General features: G+C 45.7%; 1 protein-coding gene across 1 annotated transcript; it reads right to left on the bottom strand.

Annotated features, from left to right (window-relative positions):
* Nucleotides 1–1613: 1613 nt before the first annotated feature.
* On the bottom strand, nt 1614–14193 carry Trappc3 (trafficking protein particle complex subunit 3). Its single transcript, XM_074080576.1, has 5 exons — nt 13958–14193; nt 4391–4488; nt 4044–4143; nt 2798–2980; nt 1614–2349 (listed from the first exon to the last, which is right to left on the bottom strand). The coding sequence occupies exons 1-5, from the start codon at nt 13997–13999 to the stop codon at nt 2230–2232; spliced, it is 543 nt and encodes a 180-aa protein (XP_073936677.1). The 5' UTR covers nt 14000–14193; the 3' UTR covers nt 1614–2229.
* Nucleotides 14194–19546: the final 5353 nt, after the last annotated feature.

Raw genomic sequence — 19546 nt, 5'->3', positions numbered from 1 at the left:
GTAGCCTGGCAGCCTTGTGAGCCTTGCTTTCAGGTCTTGTGGAGATGACTAGAGAAGGGGGACCCTTCCAGGCTCTGGCTAGCCTCTGTGATTTACTCATCAGGTGCATATTCTAGCAAATTCTGAAAGCTAGGAGTCCAATGATCACTTTTTGAGAGGAACAGTAGGGTAGTGATCTGGAGACCCCTAGTGGCCAAAGGCTGCAGAGCAAGGTCTTTTCCAAAGCTCTGCCCAGCCATCCCCAGGTCCAAAGGCCACCAGCATGGGTTCCTTTAGCCTCAGAACTCTGCCTTCAGTTAGGCTCCCTGGAAACCTTTTCACTAGTCAGCATCTCCTGTATCAGCCCAGCAATCCTGCCCCCTCTTGTTGGGAGTGTGTGGGTAGTATCAGGGAAAGTGGATGGCTGGCTCAGTCTCATAGTCACAGTAAGGCCAAAGGATGCATAAGCTACAACCCATCAACTACAGGTATGAGCATGGGAGACAGGACTTTAGGTTGCTGGAGACTGTTTAGCTTATTTGGAAAGATGAGATGATGCCTGTAATAGCTCTGTAGCCCCAGCCCTTTTCCTTCCCTCATCCCACATCGTGGGACTGTAGGTGGGAAAAGCCACAAGGGAGGGCCTTGTTTTCACAGCTCACCAACCCTGTAATGTTGCACAAGTTTAACTCTGGAAATATCTAAAATCTCATCACCCAAATGGCCACTAGAAAGTAGAACGTGGCACAGGGAGGAGAGGAAAGGCAACCTTCCCCTCCTAAGGGTGACCTTTTTCTTGATAGGGTTCAAACACTACACAGAGCTTTCCATATTTGGACCCAACATTCGTTTCTTCATCCTCTTTAATTCATACATTTAATTCTAGTGTGACTGGACCTTTACACAGAGTGCTAAGAAAATAGTTGTACAACACAGAGGGCCCACCATGGGGTCCCAAATTATATGTGGAAGGAGAAGTAAAGTGACTCAGAGAAGGATGGGATCATAGAAGATGAGCCTGCCTGTACTTGGAGACATAAAATTGATTATCCCTCCTCAGTGGTCTCCCTCACCTGGAGGTAAGTACTGTGCTAACTGCCCCCTTACTGGGGTCTCAGAACCCTGGTCCTACCCTCACACAACCAAGCTACACTTTAAGCATAATATACCCATGATTAGCTCCCCTCAATTCAGGCTTTGGGCAAGCTCTAGAGTCCAGTTTCTTTCCAAAAACTTTTTGAAGTCAACTGTCCGCAAGAAGTTGTTATTAAATACAGCCAGAAACAACCTCTGCTTCCTCCCTTTAAAAGCTATCCCAAGCACTGTAAGGCTGAGAGAGGAAGCTGCAGGCCTGCTCCCCTTTTCCCCTAAGTGCTAACCAGGCTTCAGAAGAGCACCACCATCAAAAGCATGGCTTTGATCCCCAGTGTCTCCACTTTATGGCTTTATGACTTTGGGCAACTTTCAACTCCACTCTGAAAATGGAATTGTTAACTAGATCATGCAAGAGTTCAATCCAGAGTGTGTCATGTGGCAAGTAAGTAGCACCCAGTACTGGAGTTTTCATGGTCTTCCTAGTCAAGCCTCCATGGTTGAGCAGAAACAAAACAAAACAAAACAGGACATGATCAGGATTTCACTCAAGAATGTGTCTTTATTGAAGAATTTGTAAGAAAAAGGATGGACCCTCTGTAAAAAGAGGAGATGTTGCCTCCAAACAGCAGGGAGGAATGAGACCTGGGTGGCTTCCCAGAAGTCGGTGTTTCCAGCATAACTGGCCCCCATTTCCTGGCAGGCACTACAGCATGTCACGCTACGGCTAGCAATTTCTACCTCCCAGCCCTCCTGCCTCCCCCCACGACCCCATATTCCCTATAGCCATTTGCCAATGGCTTTATGAAGGCCTAGGAATAGATGTGCCAGGCTTGTCTCTTAATGGGGTCAAAGTGGGTTTTGCATTGGAAAATTCACAGGAATGTAAAATGGTTTGAGCTCTTTCTAGTCCAACCAAGGACAATTATATTCAGCCCCTTTGAAGGGAAAGGGAGCAAAGAATTTCCCTTCTGAATGTGCATACTTGTGGGATAAATGGACTGTATCAGTCTGCTCTTTATTAGCATGGAGAATGGAAACAAAGAATATATAACATCCACACTGAAGAGTCACTGAGTTCCAGGGAGCAACTGGTGGATGGAGCCTTTCTGATTCCAGCAAATGCTCCTGCTGGCTACCCACAAGTCCTGGGGATGGTCATTCTTCTCCAGCTGGGAGATTGTCTTCAATCCGTCTGATGAACCTCATTCGGATTTCTGTCACACCATCTCCTTTCAGGGTATCCTGGACAAACTTGGCCTCCACAGCCATCTGGACCTAGGGGAAGTGGAAAAATGAAGGGGCAGATACCTAGCCACAGACTCTGGGGAGTCATCAGGAATGAGGCTATAACTGACACACTCATAGCAGTCAAAAAAAAAAAAAAAAGGGTTTGGTTTCCCACAAAGACAGGACTGCCAACTCCAATGTTCCACTGCAGAAGACAGTGATCCCAATTTATAAAAAACTCAAGAATGGGACTGTCACCAAGTAAGTCTATCTGGGAATGGGTCCTAGGCTGCAGTAGCTGACAGCACCACTTCTCAGCCTAGTAGGGAAGGATCATCACCACGGAGAGATATCTGACTGAGATCTTATCTCAGCAACACCACCATTCAGGCAGGAAAGGGCTGGGGAGAGCCAAAGCCTTTTTTTCTTATGTACTCAAATATTTACCAAGCCCTACTACAGTTCAGATGTTTCAAAAAGTAAAAACTGCACTCACCATCTCCAAGGCTCCCCGTAACACCCCACACAAGAGATTGGAATAAATAAGGGATGAGTGGTTATCAGGAAGTTCCACAAAGTCCACCAAAGGGTTATTTTCCAAAATGAGGGAGAATTCGTCACCAGCTGGACTCCAATTAGTGATGCTTGGAGTGATACCCAGGTACATCTTGAACGCCACCTGTCAGGGGACACACCATAGCACTGGGGAAGGGCAACAGAAACTGTACAGTAAGGAAGGTAACAGGAGGGAAAGAAGTAGCTCTGGAACAAAAATTGACCTCTGAAAGGCCAATGAAGCTTTGGGTATTCAAAGGAAAAAGAAGCATCTGCACACAATTCTAGGCCCTCTCCTCCAAGGCATCATACAATTAAGCAACAACTCACTATCTGCCTACACTTAGTGGAAGGGAGCACTGCCCTCAACCAGCATGAGCAGGGAGGCCCTAACTCCCTTTGCTGTCCTTTGTGCTACCTGGACACACAGACTTGAAAGTGAATATAGTCAGTGAGGCAGAATTACTCATAAGGCATCCTCCCAATCCACCTCCTACTTCCAACCCTCACAAAGCTCACTCTCAGCCCTCTTTTGGATCTAGGTATGACTACATGCTTACATCTGAAGGAACCATCCTTTAGGTAAATGACATCACAGAGCTACAGGTGTTACGCCATTTATTAATACTACAATATATAGCACTAATACTAATACGAATATTTACTACATGCACTACATTATATACTACAGAAAGTGTTTTTGGTGTTTTTGGGCAGCACTGGGGTGTGAACTCAGGGCAGTCATTCCATGGGAATGCCCACGTTCATCATCATTCCTTCATTCCTGCAGCACTGTGAGGCAGCTCTTATTCTACTCATTTCAAAAGTGAGGTAACTGGTAATCTAAGAGATTAAAAGTAACTTACTAAGAACTCAGAAATAGTAAGTATTGGAGCCTAACCTTGAAACCAGGTTTGACTTAGTCCACCGTCTATGTTCTTAACCCCCATGCTACTCTGCTACACCTTCTCAGTGGAGATCTGGCTTTAATTTCAGTGGGGCTTTAATCTGCACTCTTTATTTTCTCATAATTTACTGTTCCCAAACCATCAGCAAGGCTTCTTTGTCCTAAATAGCTGCCTAGTCAGTATTTTGGAAGATTAAGAGCCTCTAAGAAAGATGTAAGGAGTGGTAAGTGCCTCCCAATAGCAATCCTTCAGCATGTCCAGGTAGCCTAGAATAATGACCTTGGCAATGACATCTGCAGTTTCCCGAAAGTCATGGCATCTCCCGACATTTGACCGTGCCAAAAAATCTTCAATCAGTCGGACTCCAATGTTATAGCCCCTGGGAAGGAAATTAGAGAAAAAACCATTAGAGGATCTAAATTTGTTATGTCTGAACGTAAGGCTATTGTTGGTAAAGATAAAATAGGGATAATCTCAATAACATCCTAATAAATGAGCTCAGTGGAAACTGTACCCCAAATGCTGGCTATAAGAGAGAGGAGCCTGTCCAGGGCTCTAAAGGACAATGTACACTCAGAGTGCTGGGGAGTCCCACTCCTGCCTCTCCTTCACAAGCACTCACTCACATTTTGTCCAGCTGCTTATTCACATCTTCATCATTTTCATAGTCCTTGCACAGCTGGGTGACAAGAGCTCCATAGGTCAGAGTGAAGAGCTCAGAGCTCTAAAAGAGATTCAAAAGGCAATCAGGACCAAGCAGCACAAATGAAAAGGTTGAGAAGGTATGGTCAGAGTCTGAATTGGCCTTGATGCAATTGTCAAGAAAAGTCTCCTGGTTGTCTGTGTCTGTAAGGAAAAGAACATCATTCCCTATTGTAAAGCTAGGGAATTTGGCCCCCTAAGGTCAACATGAGAGGACCGCAGCCAGATCCACTGCAAAACAGGCTGTAAATGGCACTTCATACACTGGGCAGTCACTCTTCCAATATGCCAAAGTGGGCTTTTGCCAACCCAAGCCTCCACCATAGCTGCCAATCATATACTTAGCCACCTGAATCTGGTATGGGAGTAGTAGTCACTCACTTGATTTTATAAAAGATGGACCCGAAGCAGACATTTTAAACTAGCTCCTGTGTGTTAGCAGGTGTGACAAATGGCTTCCTCACACCTTAGAATGTCCTGACTTAAGAATTAAGCTATATGTATTCTCAAGTCTCCCAGGAGAGCAGAGGGCCCAGGGGCCAGTCCATGGGGAAGGGAGGAAGTCCATCGCTCTGAAGACAACCCCTTTCCAAAGTCACCAGCTTGGGAAAATATAATGTTCCTTGTGACACAGAGCTAAAATGTTTCCAGAAAAGGGAATAAGTCTAAAAAGAATACAATCTTTTGTATACCTGGAACACAATACTGTCCTGAATTGGTTTCTATTACAACCTGAGTTAAAATCACAGAAACTTTCTCAGATAAAGAATTCTGTTGGGTTGGACACAGTTCACACTAAGGGGAAAGGGAAGAAAACCAAAAACTTGAATGTGGTTGATGTGCTCACTGTACAGGAACAAATACTATAATCTTAAACTGGCAGAGGCCACTATGGGAAGGGGCCTAGAAGTGAAGAGGTCTGGTAGAGATGAACCAATTTGGGTTGTAATACACATGTGCATGGAAATAACACAAAGAACCTCCCCGTATAGCTATCCTTATCTCAAAACTAGCAAAAATGCCATGTACAGGTTCTGCCTAGAAGGGAGTGGGGGAGGTGGCTCAAATAATATATACGCATGTAACTAAATGTATAAACGATAAAACAAAATTAAAAAAAAATAAGAATACTGTTGGGGGCTGGAGACATGGCTTAAGTTGTATAACGGCAAATACCAATACCCACAAAAAAAAAGAAAAAAAAAAGAACTCTGTTAGGGCTGGGGTTAGGGAGTATAATTCAGTGGTAGAGTGCTTGTCTAGCATGCACACTACTCTGTAAGTTCAAGCCTCAGCACCACAAAAAAATAAGTAAAAATTTTTAAAAACCATAAATTCATATATGATTTCAATGTAGCTAGTAGGTCTAACTAATCTAGTCCTAAATTCATGCTGGGCTGGGGATGTAGCTCAGTGGTAGAGCACTTGCCTAGCATGCACAAGATCCTAGATTTGACTCCCCAGCACTACAAAAACAAACAAACAAATAAATAAAAATAAAAAACCACCTGTTACCTACTATCTACCCACCTAACCAAGAAGGAAAGGAATGGTAAATGCCAATACTGAAGAATGAAAGCTGCAGGGGGAAAGGAAGTATCAGAAAAACATGTTAACAGCACATTTAGACCGACAGATTCCCTTAGAAACAGGGCTGAAAAATCAAGACTGCCTCCCTTCTGAATGGAGGCATGTTAGACTTGTGGCAAAGCACCTTTCTGTCTTCAAGTATTCTGGAGAAGGAAGTCCAAGAAACATTAAGGCCTAGGCTCTTACAGGATAGTGCTCCTCACCACACTCATGGCTGGTGGGGTCGCTGCCAAATAATAATCTGAATGCTTTTTCCTTACATAGGGCATTCTATTTTTCATCTCATTTTGCATCACATAATAATAACTCAGTGAAGCTGAACGGTAGAGGAGAGAAATTAATCCCACTGTGGAAGGCACTGAGACCAGAATGAGTAAGTAATCTGTCCAAGGTTAAACAGCTAACTATTAACTGAGAAAAGGAGTTTGGGGGGACAAAACCCAAAGGCTTCCCAGCTAATGTTCACTCTCCCCACTGTTCCCCCACAAGTGCAATATTAATAAACCCCCTCAAAAAAACAAAAACAAACAAGAAAAAAAAATTTAACTGAACTAGATTCAAAGAAAATCAATTCTGGGATCAGGAGGTTCTTTGAGCCCAACTAAAACAGTCAGACCAGGGTGTCTCCAAGAGACCATTTACCAAATATGGCAATTAAAGGGAAGCTATTAAGGAGAGGAATGATTTTTTAGTAAACTCAAAGGCTTGGCACTAGAATGACTTGGGCATGAATGGATGGAGGCAATCCAGCAGTTACCAGTCCGAGGAGTTGGCACCACTGCCTTATATCAGGAGAGCTTTCTTTCCATTATTAATGACCCTTGGATGGAGACTCCAAGAGCCTCAGGTCACCATGATGCCAAGCAACATGCGAACCACAATGCTACCAAGCACCTTGCACATGCAGCCACTCCAATTTACCAATAAGGAAAATCAAGGGCCTGTGATCTGTGACCACAAAATCAATGTGTCTGTGATTTGGGAATGAGATCCCTAACTCATTCTCCACACCCTCTATTAATTTTTGAGTCTGTCTCTATCCCCGGTTATGAACTAAACCTACATAAACAATGAGTAAATAAATATATGTAACTTAAAAGTCTTCAAACCAGTGCTAGTGGCTCATACCTGTAATCCTAGCTACCCAGGAGGCAGAGATCAGGAGGATAGCGGTTCGAAACCAGCCCGGGCAAATAGTGTGTGAGACCCTATCTCAAAAAAGCCCATTACAAAAAAGCGCTGTCAGAGTGGCTCAAGGTGCAGGCCTGAGTTCAAGCCCCAGTACTGCAAAAAAAAAAAAAAAGTTTTCGTGCTTTCAAAATAGGAGTGGGGCTATGATATAGAAAAAAAAGTCATTCAATCAACAGGAGCTAATAAGAGCAAGACAGACAATACAGCCAAAAAATAAAACTCATGGTTTTCCAGATGGTGAGAAGTGCTACAGAGAAAAATAAAGCACTAAAGGAGATTAAGGAGTACTTATGTCCACATATTTGTGTGTTAGGAGAGGGGTGTTAATTTTAAATAAAGGTAGTTAGGGAAGGCCACACTAAGGTGATATTTGTGTGAAGACCTGAAGGAGGTAAAGGTAAACCATAAAGGTATCTGGGTGAAAAGATATCTGAGGCAGTAAGTGTAAAAGCCCTGAAATGGGAGGGAGTATACCTGGCATGTCTGAGAAACAGCTGAGAGACCAGTGCATTTGAGAAGAGCAAGCAGCAAATGTGAAGCCCTGAGTTCAAACCCCAGTCTCACAAAAAAAAAAAAAAAAAAGAGAAGAGTGAGCAAGAAAGAAACAAGAGGAAATGAGAGAAGTAATGAAGACCTGGGTTTTTGGCTCTCGTGACTTGTAAAACAAAACAAAACAAAAAAATTTCCATCAAGCATAATTCCACTGCTTGGGAAGCAGAAATGGGGAGGATAAAGTTCAAGGCTAGCATGGACAAAAAGTTTTAAAAGTTTGAGAGACCCCATCTCAACCATTAAAAGCTGGGTGGATGATGCATCCCAGCTACTCAGGAAGGGTAAACAGGGGAATCAAGGTCAAGGCCTGCCCAGGCATAAACAGGAGACCCTATCCAAAAAATAACTACAGCAAAAAGTGCTGGAGGCATGGCTCAGGTGAGAATGCCTAACTAGCAAGTGCAAGAGCCTGAGTTCAAACCCAGTACAGAAAAAATATCTTTGTTGTCCTCAGCCACTGCTTACTCTCCTAGAACATCAGTTTTCCCATCTGTAAAATGATGACAATGTTATCTGGCCCTCAAGGTTACAACGCAATTCTAATGAGATAATGATGTCTGCAGAAGACCTTCTACACAGTAAGAACTCAAGAAATACTTTTTTTTTTTTTTAGGATTTTGGTATTTATTTTTATAGTCATTTTATTTATTTAATAATTTATGGTACTGGGGTTTGAACTCAGGGTCTCATGCTTGCTAGGCAGGCATTCTACCATTAAGCCATTCCACCAGCCCAGCTATGGTCTAGCAAACTATTTGACTGGGCCTGACTTTAAACTGTGATCCTCCTGATCTCTACCTCTGAGTAGCTAGGTACAAGCTACCAGTATTGGCTTATTTATTCATTTTAAAACAGGGTCTCCCTGGAGGAGTTGTGGCTCAAGTGGTAGAGTGCTTGCTTTGCAAGCATGAAACCCTGAGTTCAAACCCCAGTCCTACCAAAAAAAAAAAAAGATAATAGGGTTTCCCTCTATGGCCCAGGCTGGCCTTGAACTTGAAATCCTCCTGCTTTAGCCTCCTGAGTGCTTGGATTACAGATGTATATAACCATACCCACCTTGTTTTATTTTTATCTTTATTTTTTGAGGTGATGGAGATCAAACTCAGACCATTGTGCATGCCAGGCAAGCACTCTACTAATGAGCTGTACTTCCAGTCATGTTTAGTTTCATTCTAAATCTACTTCAATGTACTGTGGTGCAGAAAGTACCCTGAAGTACGTTTTGGGAGGACAGCTATTAAGGAGAGAGATTTTGAATGAACATAATAAAGAACTTTCTAACAATAAGTCACATGAAAGAAAGTTGGATTCATAGTCAGAAGATCTGATTTTAAGTCTGGACTTGTTACCTCACAGCTGTGAGATCTTAGGTAAATCACTTCACTTTTTAAGCCACAATCTTCTCACACAAAAACAGTAACAGTAGAACCTGTTATGCTAATGAGAGAGTTGTTGAGAGGATCTGATGACATAATAGACCTGAAGATGCTTTGCAGACAAAAAACCCACAGGAGTTAGGATAACTATGCTAACATGAGCTCCAAGTACTTTGGGTATAGCCCAGGCAGAGTAAGTTAAACCAAGCTCTGCCCCAGGGAGAACCACTTGACGGCTCTCACAAGGCCATTTAGTTAGTGCCCCAAACAAAAAAAATTTTTTTTTTTTTGTGGGACTGGCATTTGAATTCAGGCTTTGCACTTGCAAAGCAGGTGTTCTCCAACCTGAGCCACACCTCCAGTCCATTTTGCTCTGGTTACTCTGGAAATGGTAATCTTGTGAAGTATTTGGCCTGGCTGGCCTCAAATCTTGATCCTCCTGATCTCAGCCTCCAAGTAGCTAGGATTACAGGCATGAGTCAGAGGCCTGCCATATCCAATCTTCTTAAGGGGGCTGATCTTTAGAGATAAAGCTTCAAAAGTTATGCTATTTTTGTCAAAATAGGTAATCCAGTATGAAACCCCTCTAGCAGTCGGGGACAAAGGATCAGTAACAACAACTCTCTCCCTTTCCCTCTGGCCTCCAGTCAGTCCTGGGAAGTAAGTGCTGTTACTTACACAGTAACTCACCTGAGCTCTGGATAGAAACACTAGAGTCGCTTATTAGTAACACAACACAAAAGAGCAGGTCTCACTGTCCATGGGATTCAAGTGTACAGGCACACCAAGACTAATAAAGATGCTAGCTGATGCTGTTGCCTAGGTCACTGTTACAGTACTAACTTTACATAGTTCTCTCAATTCTCAGAAAACCACTATATATATATATATATATATATATATATATATATATATACACACACACACACAATATATATATATATATTGTGTGTGTGTGTGTGTTACTGGGGTTTAACTCAGGGCCTCATGCTTGCTAGTCAGGCACTCTACCTCTTGAGCCACTCTACCAGCTCTGTTTTTGTGTTGGGTATTTTTTAAGATAGGGACTCACGAACTATTTGCCCTGGCTGGCTTTGAACCTCAATCCTCCTGAGTAGCTAAGGTTGATTGCAGGCATGAGCCATCAGCACCCAGCTGAGTATGTGTTTCTTTAGGTTAGGAACTAGGACTTCATCTCTGTATCTTCCTAGCACAGAGTTTTGCCCATAGTTGAAGCTCAATTGAAGTCTGCTGGACAAATAGGCTGTTTCTGATAGCACTGACTAAAAGTACAGATCTGGTTACTTAAGTATGTTAAACCATTTAGGTCTTGGAGGGCTTAGGTTGAACACAGTAATTAGCACAAGGCTGGGCTGACTGGGAAGAGGGCTGCTAGAGGGGTAGATTCCCCAAGTAGAGAGGGAAGAGCATGTCAAAAGCAGGTAGCCAGAAACAGGATCATTTGACAAGTTCTGAGAAGGCACTAGTAGGAACTGAAGTAGAGAATGCACTCAAACCCTAATTTCATTCATTCAGCTCTGTATTGATCGCCTAGTGTCAGGCTTCATTCTAGGTGCTGGGAAGGGAACAAAACAAATCCCTTGCTGGGCACCAGTAGCTCACGCCTGCAATCCTAGCTACTCAGGAGGCAGAGACCTAGAGGATGGTGGTTGGAAACCAGCCTGGGCAGAGTTCGTGAGATCCTATATCGAAAATACCCAACATGGGCTAAAGGAGAATGATGGAGGGAGTGAATTCAACTATGATATATTCTAAGAACTTTTGTAAATGTCACAATGTACTCCCAGCACAACAATAATAATAATTAAAAAAAGGAAACACCCAACATAAAAAAAAAAAAAAAAAAAACCAGGACTGGCACAGTGGCTCAAGTAGTAGTATGAGGCCCTTAGTTCAAGACCCAGTACTACCCCAAAACCAAAAAAACAAATCCCTACCCTCTTCGAGTTTACATTTTCATGGGGAAGACTAAAAATAAGTAAAAACATAATTTATAATGGAATATCATTTAAAATGTAAAGAGATAGCATTATGAAGAAAATCAGCATAGGGAAAGAAGATAGAGAACTAGTCAGGTGTCCAGGGAAGACCTCTCTGAGAATTAACAGTTATCCAGGGTAACTGTGAATGAAATGAAGAGTGGGTTAAGTGACTATCTGAGTTCCAAACAAAGACAACACCAGTTTTAAGAACCTTGAGGGAAGAGGCAGGAGGCTTCCCCTCCCTAATTACCTTACTTAAGGAAGTGATAGAGGTTCCAGGTTCATGCTAGAGTGATATTAAAGATTTCAATACTGGGACCAGTCATGGTGATGCATGCCTGTAATCCCAACTAGTCAGGAGGCAGAGATCATGAAGAGCAGTTCAAAGGCCAGCCCTGACAAAAGTTAAGGCATCCCCAACTCAATAAACAAGGCAGGTGTTCTAATCCCAGCTACATGGGAGGCATAGGTAGAAGGATATCTTTTTTTTTTTTTATTTTATTTTACTTATTTGAGGGTTCTGGGGTTTGAACTCAGGGCCTCTTGCTAGGTAGGCGCTCTACTCCTTGAACTACTCTGCCAACCAAGGATCTCGTCTGAGGCCAGCCTCTAGCAAAAACACAAGATCTATCCAAAAAACACTAAAGCAAAAAAGGGCTCAGGGTCTGGCTTAAGTGGTAGAACACCTGCCTAGCAGGTTCAAGCCCCTCTAAACTCTCATACTGCCAAAAAACAAAAAAATTTTTCATTACTGATTTCAGATTAACAAAAATATACAAAAATGAGCCTGGTGCCAATACCACACACATACACACACAAAAATATGTGTATATATATATATACATATATATATATATATACACACACACAAATGAGAGCAAGATACAAAACTTAAGGAATACCTCTCTACTCATATCATAGGAAAAGGAAGAAACACCTACCATACTCCTTCAACTTTACACTATCTATATGATCTTTTTTTGGGGGGGGCATTACTGAGGCTTGAACTCAGGGCCTCACACTTGTTACACAGGCTATCTACCACTTTGTGCCACTCCACCAGTCCTGTTTTGTATTTCGAGATAGGGTTTTGTGAACCCAGGCTGGCTTCAAACCATGATCCTCCTGATCTCTGCCTCCAAAGTAGCTAGGATTGCAGGTGTGAACCACCAGTATCCTACCATCTCATATAATTTTAAGTAGACATTACTGTCCCATTTCATAGATAAGGAAATTAATAATCAATTGATAAGAAAGAATTCCAACCAACATCCACTATTTTTCCTCAATGTGAGGCTGATTCCTAACTTTTTTTTTTTCTTTTTGCAGTGCTGGGGTTTGAACTCAGGGCCTTCACCTTGAGCCACCCTGGCCCTTTTTTGTGGACTATTTGCCCTGGCTGGCTTCAAACTGTTACTCTCCTGATCTCTGCCTCCTGAGTAGCTAGAATTACAGGTGTGAGCCACCAGCACCCTAGTAAAATTTTATCTTCTTTTAAACTACTGGTATTTCCTTCAAAACAGAAATTCTTTTTTGGTAGGAGGGGACAGGGAGGGGATTGCTGGGGACTGAACCCAGGGCCTTGTGCATGCTAGGCAAACACTGTACTGCTGAGCTACATCCCCAGCCCAGAGAAAGGAATTCTTAACCTATTTTCATGAAGTTTCTTCAGGGGCCCACAAATCCCTGGAAAAGGTAAGGAAATGTTTGAATGTTTGTGGTTTATTTTGTTTTTATGGTGCTGGGGGTCAAACCCTGCTTCAACGGCAGTGTTTGTGTGTATTTGTTTACTTAGTATTTCTGGGAGAAGATTTAATGCTATCAGTAGCTTCTCAAAAGGGGTCTGAGAGAGGAAAGAAAGGTTAAGTACTACTCTGGGATAACAGGGTTTCCCTGCTGCCCATTTCTGGTGGGCTGTACCTGGTGTAATATGTGAACGTGTAAAGGAAATTTAATCATTCTATGTAGAGTTTGAATATCAACCTAAGGTCCCTGGTCTGTTCTGAATGCAACCTCAGATACTCGGTTGTTTTGTTTTTGGTCCAGGGAATTGAACTCAGGGCTTCCTACACATACATGCAGTCTGCCTCTGAGCTACAACCTCAACCCAGATGCTCAACTTTTAATTCCAAAACAAAGTCATGGCATGGGCAGTTCTGGAAGAAGTAAGAATATGCCAAAGAAAAGGAACACCTGCCAGGAAAGTCCCTTAGCTTGATGAAAAATAGTATCTACCTTACTCTCCAAAACCATCCGCAGATCAACTTTATGCACTGGATAGGAAGTTCCTTTCTGACAAAGCCAGTATCTGAGCACGCCTCTCACAGCACAGTGTGGGAGGCAGGCAGCACAGCTCAGTAGTCTAGAGCATTAGCTCGAATTGGAGACATGGGTTCAAATCCCAACTCTTCCTAGGCGTATATCTGGGTGTTACATAACCTCCCTGAGCTGTAAAGAGACCTAACACTATCCATCTAGTCGGGCTACTTTGCAGATCAAATGAGACCATGTACATAAAGTGTTTGGCCTAATGCCTAACACACAGCAAGAGACCAGTAAGTCTCTTACTTACTGGTAAGTAAGAGATTGTCAAACACAGAGCTGCGCTCGGGTCTCCGGAGGGTAGGGGACTACTCGCGGGTCCTCCAGCCTACCCCAAGCGCAGGACGCCCACGAATGACCCACCAGGCGGCCTCCCCCTCCCACTGTTCACAGGAGGCCCCTTTCCCAGGACGCCTCAATTCCGCCCCGCCCGCCGGAGTCACGCGTTCCAAGTTACCATTTTTTTGCTCTCGGTGCCACGGCTCGCCTGCCTCGACATAGTGCGGGCTATCCTGTGCCGCGTCGCCTAGCCGCAGGCCTGTTTGGTGACCCCCTCCAGACGCCGCTCAACCCAGCCGCGGCCCCTCAGCTCCAAGAGTGACCGGTTCCGCCTCACTGCGTCTGCGCGGCCTGCCGCGGGGCACCACCGGACTTGTGGTCCGGTCAACGAAGGTAACCCCGCCCAACAAACGTTGGACTACAGTACCCGACAGCCCCGCCCGCAGGAAGTCCCGCCCCTTGAACAGCCGAACTACGACTCCCAGAGCTGCTTGCGCTGGGCCTGGTCCGCGCTGGGCCTGGTCCCCAATGGACTGCATTCTGGACGCTGGGTGGCGTCCGCAGCTTGCGGTAGTCATGTACAGTCCACACGCTGTCCTTTTCTTTCCCTCCCCCACGCCTGGCTCAGAGTTGTTCTTCAAATTCCTCTGTCTCCAGGGTTGGTCTTGGAAAGTCCCTCTTTCAAACTACCTTCTTCCTCTGTTGCTGCAGTTCAACTCCTGATTCTCCCAGGATGTCCCCGAAAACTAGTAATGGCTCACACACAGGTCTGGCTTCATTATAAAAGTTTTGAATGACCACTTGCTCTTTGTCAAGCATTTCTCTTTCTCATCTAAGTGCCGTGTTCCCAATCTCCAAACGCAGCCAGCACTTGCATCCCACCACCTTGGACTCAAGTTGGAATATCCAGTCTTTTATCTAAATTTCAAGTCATTTTTCCCCCCTCACCTCGCCTAGAAGGGCTACACTGCCTGGCTCCCGGAGGGAGTGGGGGAGGGAAGATCCCCAGCCGTGGTGGCAATCAGTGCTGAGTTCTAATCCCAGCTTTGCCATCTGGTGCTGGCACACTCTCAGTTGCTGTGAAGATTGATGTGTGCAGAACTGGGTACAGAAAAGGCATCAAGTGAGTGTGGATTCCTTTTCTTCCAGCCACCCAATAAAAACACAGCCAGCAAATGTGCGGCTGAACCCTCACCCATCACCAAGAGGAAGTCTTTACAGTTGCTGACCACAGCTCTTTGGTTTTAGCTCCAGCCACCTCTCTCCTTAGCAGTCAACCCTGAGAGGACTGGACACAGGATAGAGGACCTTGAGCACACTCTCCTCACTACAGCCTGGTAGCCCCCAGCCTTCACCATGAAAACCAGCCTGTACAGACATGAACCAACCAGGCTGGGGAAGGCTGGGGGCCTCAGGATTCCCCTACAGCCCTTCCCGAAGGTCCAGGACCAATCATTATTATACCCTTCTCCTTGTGGCAAAGACATTCTGGGGCCTCCCTAGAGGCAGTGATCCCTGTGTCATGCCTTCAGGGGCAAGGGCCAAAAGCTAGGGGCTCTGAGAAGGAGCACAGGGGTCCACAGAGGGGGTGATAGTGGAGGAAATCAGGGGTCTACTGACCATGGGAGGCCAAAACAGCTAGAAAAGAGCTCCTACATTCCCAGGAGAGGGGACAGCTGAGGTGAAAGCTGCAGTTGGCCAGCCTGTCTCTTGGTCTGGGCTCCTCCCTGCCGGCTGCCTTGGCTGCCCACAGAAACCTGAGTCACAGTCACGGCCAGCCGCCCAACCCCACCCAGCCTGCTGTTAGGCAGGGCGGTTCTGGAGAGACTGGAGGTGGAGCTTCTCCTTGCCTTGCAACCTCTGAGATTCTTCCTCTGGCCTGTGATTCCTCCTCTTGGCATTGCTTTCTCTTTGGGACTCTTGGGACTCATCCTCTAAGAGTCATCAGTCATGAATTAAGGGTGGGGGTCAGGTCCATCTATTGATCTATAGGGTCTCCTCCTTGCTCAAATTGAAACTTAAAAGCTCCTTTGGGGGTATGTCTCAATAATAGAATGCATACTTTGCACAGGCAAAGCCCTGAGTTTGATCCCCTGCACTTACACCTCCTCCTTATATATGTATACAGCAGGTCTGATGGTTCTAAGTACTGTTTCTCAAATCCCAACCATCCCCACCACCTCTAGGGACAAGGACATTTAGGAACACCAGTCACCTGCTCCACACCCTTATTTCCTCCCTAGAAAACAATCAGCTTCCCATTCTTATCAGGGGAAAGAAAAGAGAGGTGCCTACTCCACCTGTCATTAGGATTGAATCTATGTAGTCCTCAATTTGAGTTCTTCCTCACTCCAGTCCTTCCTTGTTCTTCCCTCTCCCCAAGAGACAGAGGGAGATAGACAGCTGGTGTCATCACTGCCTGGAGGACATTCCCTAGTCCCAGCCCCAGGCAGTGGGCCCTGGAAGCTAAGGCTCCCCAAAGAGTTAGAGACACCTTCTTGCTGCCATGCCTTGGGGGTTGGATGGGAGTGAGAATCTGGTATCTGTTCTGTCTGCTGCCCCCAAGAGGCTCCTCCCATTTCCTACTTTGTGGGTGGGGAGGCTGCATCCAGATCCTCTGTCTTGAGATTCATATCTCTGAGTCAAATCTTCCAGTGATTTCCTTCCCTGCTCAATCAAGTTCATTCTGGGTCTTGCCCCACCAAACTTAGAAGGTTGTAAGTGCTCTTGCTCCTGCCTTCCTCTTAGGGGATCAGCAAGGGGACATATTTCTGATCCCTGTAGGGATGTCCCAGACCCAACCTCACCTCATGGTGATAAGTGGTGAGACTAACACTCACTCAGCCTGTTTTTGTGGAGGAGGAGGGGACTGCCCTGGGCCACAGAGGAGGTGACAAGTGTTCCCCACCCTCACTGAATTTGCAGGTCATCCTGTTGGGGGTTTCAGCTCCTGATGTTGCAAGTGTCCCTTTGTACCTTCTCTAACATTTTCGGAACACCAGGAGACCCCAGGCACTGTCACCTAGCCCCAAACTCAGATACCATCGTCAAACCTCTCAAGTTACTGGGGCATGGAATCTGTCCCGGATCTGGTCAGTTAGAGAAGAGAGAGGTGCCTACTCCCATCTGCCTACCCCGACTGCATCAAACATGGACGGGGCAGTCAGCTGCACTGTCCCAACTCTCCCTAAGCCAAGCCATCCTCCTAGGCTCCCTGTGGCCTGTCAGCTGTGCCGGAAGCCTTCAGGGCAGGGACTGGCTCAGCTTGCAGATGCCCTACACCAGCACCTTTGAGGAGCAGGAATCTCAACCTGAGAGGGAAGGGTTCCTCAACTTTGACACCATTGACATTCTACGGCTGATAATTCTTTGTTGTGGAGGATGGGCGTAGTAAAATGTTAAACAGCATGCCTGACTTCCATTCACTAGATACCAGTAGCACCCTCAGTTGTGACAACCAGAATGTGATTCAACTTGCCAAATGGCCCAGGGGAGGGGTATGCAAAATTGCCTTAAATTGATGAAGTCTACCACCCACTACAGGCTGCCTCTTTTCAATGAGCTCTCCAAAGTCAATGCTAGAAATTAGACACAATTGAAGATTTCCAGTTGTAAAGGCTTCCCCCGCTGAAGAACCCCTTGGTATTCCACAGCTCCCCAGAATCCAGAATCCACATTTGCAAATCAATTGGCATTTAAAATCTCTTATAGTCAGGCCCAGAGTTCAAGCCCCAGTACCATAAAAAACAAACAAAAAACCTCTTATCCCTGGTCTGTCTTTTCTTTCTGTCTCTATCTCTCTACCCTTCCCTGCCCTTCCTTTCCCTTCTTCCCTCCTTCCTTCTTTCTTTGTTAGTGGGGATTGAACTCAGGGCCTCCTTCTTACTGCTTGCTGGGCAAGAGTACTCTCCCAGGTCCCCCATCTAGTTGCTTTTAGTTTTTAAGATAGGGTCTCTTATGATCCCAAGTAGCTGAGATTACAGGCATGCACTACCACACCCAGCTCTATCTTTTCATCTTTAGCTACCATTTCCCCCTCCACTATTCCTGAGCTCTAGCCAAAGCTGGGGTCTCACCTTTTCCCCTTATCTTTATCCCTGCAGTGACCTCAAGACCAGGGGTGGGAGGTAGTAAAAGAACCATTTCAGAGGGCTCTCCCCTTGTTGAGTTCTTTTCCTAAATTCTCCGGAATCTACTCACTGTATGGCTCGAGGTGGACCTGTGTCCAGCTCTGAAAGTTGCAGGCCCTGAGGCCTCTGATCTCACAAAGGACAGCCATGGCTCCGTTATCCACATGGTGCCCTCACCCTGCAGATGAGATGGCTAGCAACAAATAAGGGAAATCTGCTCCTCATCCTAATCCCCTTCATCATCATGTATTTATTGAGTTCTTCCTACAAGCCAGGATCTGTGCTAAGCACTTCATCTGTACTGCCTTTATCTTCATAGTGATCCCATAATGCCTCATGGCACTATTATTTTCTTGATTTTATAGGTAAGCAAACTGGTTTAAGAAAAGTTATCACCAGCTCAAGTTGCAGGCTTTCCATCATCATCCTCTTTTTTTTTTTTTTTTTTTTTGGTGGTACTGAAGTTTTGAACTTGCGACTTCACACACTTGCTAGGCAGGTTCTTTACCACTTGAGCCACTCCACCAGCCCTTTTTGTATTGGTTATTTTCAAGATAGGGTCTTGCAAACTATTTGCCTGGGCTGGCTTCGAACTGATCTTCTGATCTCTGCCTCCTGAGTAGCTAAGATTACAGGCATGGGCCACTGGCACCCGGCTATCATACTCTTCTAATAACATTCTCTCCCCAAGCCTTAAAAAGTAGGTCCCAGGACAGGCTGCTCCCAGGTTGCCTGAGACCCAGACCTTTTTTTCCCCACCCTCCCCTTTCAAAAGGCTGCTCTCTAAAGCTATTGAAAAGAAAGAGACTTTGGCGGGAAAGGGGGACAGGAGCAGGAGGACAGCATCTCACTGGGTTTAATCTCTGGACAATGGAGAACTGACCTTCTGGAGGACAGGACAAAGGGCAGGACCAGGGTGGGCAGAGCCCAGCTGCCACTCCTCCTTCCTCTCTCCAGTCAGTCACTGCACCACCACCACCACCATCGATCCACCTTCCCAGCAAGGTGCCCCTCTGCCCCAGGCTGGACCTGGCTTGGCTCCAGGGCCTCACCTCAGCTGGCACCAACCGACAGGAATGGGGGAGCACACTCCTGAGAGCTGGGAAGCAGGGCTACTTTGGAGGAGGGGAGGCAAGAGAGGGTCACCATCCTCTCCTCGACAGGTCACAGAGGAAAAAATCCTTCGGGGGAGTTGGGGGGGGCGTCTTCTGATAGGGGCAGAGGAGGTTCAGGACCAGGACCACCCAGTGTGGAGCCGGGAGGGACTCAGCAGATTAGAGACCTGGGTAAAGTAGCCATGCTGGGCTGTAATTACCCCAGAGGAGCTGGTAAGACACCAGTTTAAGATGCTGGAGGAAGGGCGGCCTTCCCAGCCATCACCAGAGAAAGCTTAGCCCTTGGAGGGTCCTTGTGACTATCCATGCCTCCTGACGTCTCCCCCGAGCCGATTTTCTTTGAGGCGCGTTTGGGAGAGAATTTAGACTTGAAGTTGCTGGGTCAGATTCGAGGGTGGGATTGGGGACTCCCAATCCCGCTCCCCACTCCCCCAGTCCCAGTGGCGGGTGAGTCACTCGAGAGCTCCCTACATAGTCTTCTCGCGCGCGGCGCGTACCAACGTGCGGCCGCAGGGGGAGACA

The sequence above is a fragment of the Castor canadensis genome, chromosome 7 (assembly GCF_047511655.1).
Source record: "Castor canadensis chromosome 7, mCasCan1.hap1v2, whole genome shotgun sequence".
Classification (NCBI taxonomy): domain Eukaryota; kingdom Metazoa; phylum Chordata; class Mammalia; order Rodentia; family Castoridae; genus Castor; species Castor canadensis.
Note: the sequence above shows the minus strand (reverse complement) of the source record. Positions and strands in the feature narration are given on the sequence as shown.

Excerpts from the sequence above, each read along its gene's own strand:
- Trappc3 (XM_074080576.1), bottom strand. The coding sequence starts at position 13,999 with ATGTCGAGGCAGGCGAGCCGTGGCACCGAGAGCAAAAAAATG. Across the intron at positions 4,144-4,390 it reads AATAAGCAGCTGGACAAAAT|GGGCTATAACATTGGAGTCC; the intron begins GTGAGTGAGTGC and ends TTTCCTTCCCAG. Across the intron at positions 2,981-4,043 it reads CTGCAGATGTCATTGCCAAG|GTGGCGTTCAAGATGTACCT; the intron begins GTCATTATTCTA and ends GTCCCCTGACAG.